Here is a 5,979-nt window from a genome sequence, read left to right as displayed (position 1 = left end):
GAGTCACTTTTCGCTAAAATTGATGGTTTTCCCTGCAAAGTGAAAAAACTGTTTTCCTCACTTATTTGTTTAAATAGAAAAGTTAGCTAATAAAAGTTTTTGACTCACGAGACGAGAGATGTCTTGAATTATGTTCCTTTAGACAATTTTACAATAATCTAGCGGATAGGACTTTTTTCGAGTTTCTCTTTTATTTTCGCTAATTTTCCTGGTGTATTGTCTAAGTGGAAGTTCAGGCAGTTAAATCTAATGGATCACATTTTCGCTTACTGTTCTTCGCCTTCCTGATCCAGGTAAATCTTTTATACTTTCTTGGTTTTTTGTAGCTCGACTAATTCTCTGGTCTGGATACTTATGGTGAAATAAGTCACATACCTCCTGTTGAATACGGATTTTATCTCCGCGTCCAATCCTAATTAAAATTTTTACATTTACATTTACTAATTGACCTGTTTCAGCGATTTTTTTAAATCTGAACTGGAAAAAAAATGAATTTTGTTCCATCATTTTGGGTCACACTGTATAACTTTGCTTGTTACAGGTCTGGAGATGTCGGCGCCATGCAAACAGGTGACTCTGTCAAGATTTTTCAACAGCAACGTACAGCTAATAGCGAAAATGTGTCCTAGATGTTACGAAGAGTGTACGGATATTAAAATACTGAGCATTAACGTGTCCTTCCTCAGACAAGTAAGCAACAACTTTCAGAGCCTAGATATAAAGATATTGGACGTATTAAACAGTGTTTATTGGGGTTTAGAAGAAGAAAATGGTGACGAATTTATTGGTTTTACTGAAGCAGACATTGGTAAGTCTATGAAAAGTTATGAAAACTTCAAGAAGGCGATAGATGAACATGTGAGGACTGTCGAAAATTGCCTTCACAGAAACGACGCTAATAATAATATCGATAAAGGGAACTTCCTTGGATTTTCCTTTGAGGAAATGGGCAAGTCTGAGGAGAGTTACAAGAAGTTCGTGGGAATCAAGAAACTAGTGCGCTACAAAATGTATAAAAGGGTCAGTTTGGACATGGGAAAACTGTGTGGTACTAGAAGGAGTGCGTGTCACAGAAAAACGACTAGAAGGAAAGGAACAGATCAAGGAAAAGAATCGGAATATTTTAAACGTGAAGCGAATTATAGCGAATATTTTTCAAAGCCTGTAAAGTGTTTCAATGAAAGAATTAAAGAAGAGAAAGTCGACTTCGAAGAGGAACACTGTGAACACAAACCAGATTTGGTGAAGACTGATTCTGAATTGGTAGACTACGAAGCAAAATACTTCAGGGCTCTCAAATATGATCAGTTCTTCACCAAAGCAATAAAAAAAGAAGGAGATCTCATAGAAACCAAACCACCCCTGTGGGTGCCTCCAAGGTCCCCCCACAACCTCATCGAGGAGGTTCTATCTCACGACCCGTGGGCCCTCCTGGTGGCCACAATCTTCCTCAACAGAACCAGCTGTATGTGCGCCAGGCCCTACGTCTTCTGGTTCCTGTCGGAGAACCGCGACCCTCTCGCAGTGCTGGGGAAGTATCCCGAGGACCTGGAGAAGTACTTCGACAAGCTAGGCCTGCAGAAGACCAGGGCGGTGCAGGTGTGGAGGATGTCCCACGATTTCGTGTATAAGGATTGGAGGAACGTGAAGGACCTGTACGGCATCGGGAGCTACGGGGAGGCCGCTTTCAGGATGTTCTGCCAGGGGGATTTCAGCGTGGCGCCCAAGGACCGGTTTTTGAGGATTTACAAGGCTTGGTTCGAGAAGATACGGATGGGACAAGGCTGCGCAGATCTCGAGAACCTCAAAGGTAAGGATTGTTCATGAACGAATTAAAAAAAAAGTTTGTTATTCAATTTTTCTCGCTGGTATCAATTGGTATAACAATACATAGCGAACACGCTCAGATGCGTACCAAATTACTGATAATTTCGAGTGATTAGTGGCACAAAATTATATACTGATCACTCTAACGAGTCCAACAAATTACGTACCGCGAAACGTATAATTTGCTGTAATGCAGATCCTAACGTCACCTATTTTTCCTGCGATCCTCGCTAAAGTACTGACATTTCACGGTGTAGTGGGACTCAAATTCCCCTCGAAAACAAACAGGTAATTAAGTCCGATGTTTAACCGGAAAAAAAGTCGAAAACACATCACAAAGCGTGTGAAATTAATTCGGATGACGCACAAATGTTATTAACTATAAAAAAAAAATGGTAAACTCTTCATTCAGATCGTACATGACTGTTTATACAGGGTGTATCTAAAGGGTCTGTACAACGCTCCACCAGATAAGTCGAATAACATTTTCTTTAATATCTTCCGGTTACTTCGAGGTCTTTTCGTGAAATTTCGTATGCGGAGATTTTTTGGGATTCGAATTTATCGACGGTTTCGTTGTATCTTCTAGAGGGCGCCACAAGCGACCATTAGGACGTATTTAAACTGCCAAAACTTTTTTGTGCCACACCTTGGGCTGGAAAAATTTTTTCCCCCAACTTTTCTGCTTAAAAATATCTTGCTAATATCTCTAATGGCAACCTTTTTCAACTAAAAGGCATTTTAATTTGTAAATGCATAATAAAATTTGTTTAAAAGTTATTTTCAACTCTACTGATAAATAGTCCAGGCGGTATTTGTGTTAAAAAGTGTATAACCTTAACGGCTTCTAAATAACATCAGAAATGATAGTTTTTCTATGCAAATAAAAAAAAACGTGGGCTTAATTGTTATTGCAAAAAGAGTATAAAAAAATAGTTAAAAAAAATCATTTTTTTCTTGGATTTCTCGTCGACAACTTAGCAACTATTCGTTTTAGACAAAAATGGAAGAGGAAAAAAAGTTTTGTAATTAAATTTTGTACAAGATAGAGTTAGTTGCAATTCGAAAAAATAATTATTGTTATTGCAAAAATCGGAAAAACATTTAAAAAATTGCAAAAAATGCAAGTTTATTTGTCAATTTTTTTCAGACACTTGAATAATACCTAGGATCTTCATACTTTTCCCAATTAAACTTCTTAGTGCATAGAATCATCACACCAAATTCCATCCAATTCGATAGTTTTTACTTTATTTTTTACTTTATTGTTTAATTTTTTTTTAATTAAGAAATTTTCAAAATCAAAATTTCTAAAAATCTGAAGCCTTTAAATACTTGAAAATTTCACCACAAAAAGAAAAGCTCTCAAGCTTTAAAATGCTTTTTGAAAAATTCGAATCGGTCGATTAGGTGAGCCGTGGTGATTGTTTAAACATTTTTGCAATTTTCGCGCTTATAAACATTTGCAATAATTTAATGGTTTTTTTCATTTTTTTTAAATTTTAAAATATGGTTTGAAAGTACTCGATGAGACGAGTATTTAAAAAAAAAACTGATGATCTGCCCATTATTTTCGGAGTTATAGCCTGTTAAAGTTAATCCTTATTTACAGCAAAACTATAAGGGTATAAGGGCTGATACTTCATTGATTTCACGCGGTCTTGAATATCTTTGGGTGACATTTTAAATGGGACGCCCGTGATTGCAAATTTTGAATTTATATATGGAAAGTACTCGGAATGGCAAACCTATTAGTTCAAAAAACAGCCCTTATACCCTTATAGTTTTGCTGTAAATAAGGATTAATTTTAACGGGCTATAACTCCGAAAATAATGGGCAGATCATCAGTTTTTTTTTAAAATACTCGTCTTTCCGAGTACTTCCAAACCATATTTTAAAGTTACAAAAAAATTGAAAAAACATTAAATTATTGCAATTATTTTGTAAGCGTGAAAATTGCGAAAATGTTTAAACAATCACCACGGCTCACCTAATCGTCTGATTTTCAAAAATATTTTAAAGCTTGAGAGCTCTTCTTTTTGTGATGAAATTTTCAAATATTCAAAGGCTTTAGATTTTTAGAAATTTGATTTTGAACATTTTTTAATTTAAAAAAAAAATTAACAATTATTAAGTAAAAACTATCGAACGGAATTGGATGAAATTTATTGTGATGATTCTAAGCACTAAGAAGTTTAATTGGGAAAAGTATGAAGATCCTAGGTATTATTCAAGTGTCTGAAAAAAATTTACAAATAAACTAGCATTTTTTGCAATTTTTTAAATGATTTTTCCGATTTTTACAATAACAATAATTATTTTTTCGAATTGCGACTAACTCCATCGTGTTCAAAATTTAATTACAAAACTTTTTTTCCTCTTCAATTTTTGTCTAAAATGAATAGTTGCTAAGTTGTCGACGAGAAATCCAAGAAAAAAATGAATTTTTTTGCTAATTTTTTATACGTTTTTGCAATAACAATTAAGCCCACGTTTTTTTTTATTTGCATAGAAAAATTATTATTTCTGATGTTATTTAGAAGCCGTTAAAGCAAAAAACTCAGATCATATACGTTTTACCCAATTCGAAACAGATACCGCCCGGACTAAAACGAAATTAGGAGCAATCGTTTATTAGCAAAAAATATGCCTTTAAAAGAAACAGATCATTTACAATTTTAAATTTCGTTTATTTAACAATTTTACTGCAAATAGAATTGACAGAGTAAAAAACATACTTTCTAAAAACAATATAATCAATCTAACACAATCTAAACAATATAACCAAAAAATAACTATTATTATTGACCTGTCTTAAAAGAGGTTCAAAATGTCCACCACCTACATGCATCCAGAAATTAATTCTATGCAAGAAGAAAATTTCAGTTTAAAAACGTAACAACAGGCAACACCGATAAACAAACACGTACTAGCGAGTTCGGGAACTGATCAGTGACGGCGTAGTCAGTTTAAGTGCAGTTGAAAAATCGAATCTATTATAACTCTGTTGTTCATTCGATTTAAATAAAAAATATTTCAGATTAGCATTCTGGGGAACTACTACCTTCAAAGAACTGTTCCCTATTTACAAATACACCATGTACAGAAGTTCACGTGGCACGTTTTCAGTGTAATTAAGCCTGTTTGAAACCAGGGCACTCTTTAACCAACTGCAATATCCTGATAAGACCAATTGAAGGCGTATCGTCGATATTTTTTTCTCTTGCCACTAAAACAAAAGAAATGCCAATTATTTTGCTTTATCGCTTTTACCGTCATAACTTTTATCAGACTGCACTATAAATAGGGAGTTATTTGAATTTCTTTTTAATTTTTTTTTATGGACTTCAAGGAAATTAGCTTGACATTCAAAACATATATCAGTACATACATAAATAACCCCATAACTATTTCAAGAAAAACACTTAGCGCGAAATATATCGTTCAGTATCGCAGTTTTATGCAAAAATTATTGTTGTTCAAGTCATTCCAATGGTATTAATAAGTAACTAATAAGTTATAGACTACCACACCGAAGTAGGCTATATTTTTGCTGATTTCTGTACTGTTACAATTCTCTACACTACCTACTTCTAGTTGCCCTTCATTTATAATCTTTGTATTTCCTAAATTTTATTATACCCTTTCGCAACATTTGAAACTAGGCCAAGCAAATAAGATTTTTACTCGAAAAAAGGTCTATCCGCGAGATTATTGTAAAATTGTCTAAAGGAACAATACAAGACATCTCTCGTCTCGTGAGTCAAAAATTTTTATTAGCTAACTTCAGACAGCTTCTAGAGAGTAAAATTATCTACAAAATGAGACTGGTTAAATTAAAATCAGTTAATAAACAAAAAAGTTATTGCAAAAAAAACAAGAAAAGTGCCCTTTTTTAATTTGTTTATAACTATCGCATTTATTGTTAAAATTTTATAAAACCTATGACAAGTTGAGGGCTTTGTCATACTTCAAAAGTGTGCCAAAAGTGGGCGCTGTAGGTGCAATAGTTTTCGCACAATTCTATTTGTTTATAACGGAGGCTCCAAAAGTTATGAACTTTAAGCCTCTGTACAGACGTTAATTTTCAATCAAACATGATTCTGAAAGCGTCATTGTAATCTTAAAGACGCAATTAAGCGACCTATTAA

The 5,979-nt window shown here is 33.8% G+C and overlaps 2 protein-coding genes across 2 annotated transcripts in view; one reads left to right on the top strand and one right to left on the bottom strand.

The window, feature by feature from the left end:
- Nucleotides 1–5,979, bottom strand: part of LOC108903329 (calcium release-activated calcium channel protein 1-like) — a 46,912-nt gene that overhangs the window by 23,962 nt on the left and 16,971 nt on the right. The gene's annotated exons all lie outside the window — the stretch shown is intronic.
- Nucleotides 565–5,979, top strand: part of LOC108903328 — a 10,662-nt gene continuing 5,247 nt past the window's right edge. Inside the window, exon 1 of the mRNA XM_018705462.2 lies at nucleotides 565–1,810. Coding sequence (XP_018560978.1) covers nucleotides 619–1,810 — 1,192 coding nt within the window. The 5' untranslated portion in view covers nucleotides 565–618. The remainder of the gene's footprint in view (nucleotides 1,811–5,979) is intronic.

Source organism: Anoplophora glabripennis, unplaced genomic scaffold, assembly GCF_000390285.2.
Source record: "Anoplophora glabripennis isolate ALB-LARVAE unplaced genomic scaffold, Agla_2.0 scaffold103, whole genome shotgun sequence".
NCBI classification, from domain to species: domain Eukaryota; kingdom Metazoa; phylum Arthropoda; class Insecta; order Coleoptera; family Cerambycidae; genus Anoplophora; species Anoplophora glabripennis.
Note: the sequence above shows the minus strand (reverse complement) of the source record. Positions and strands in the feature narration are given on the sequence as shown.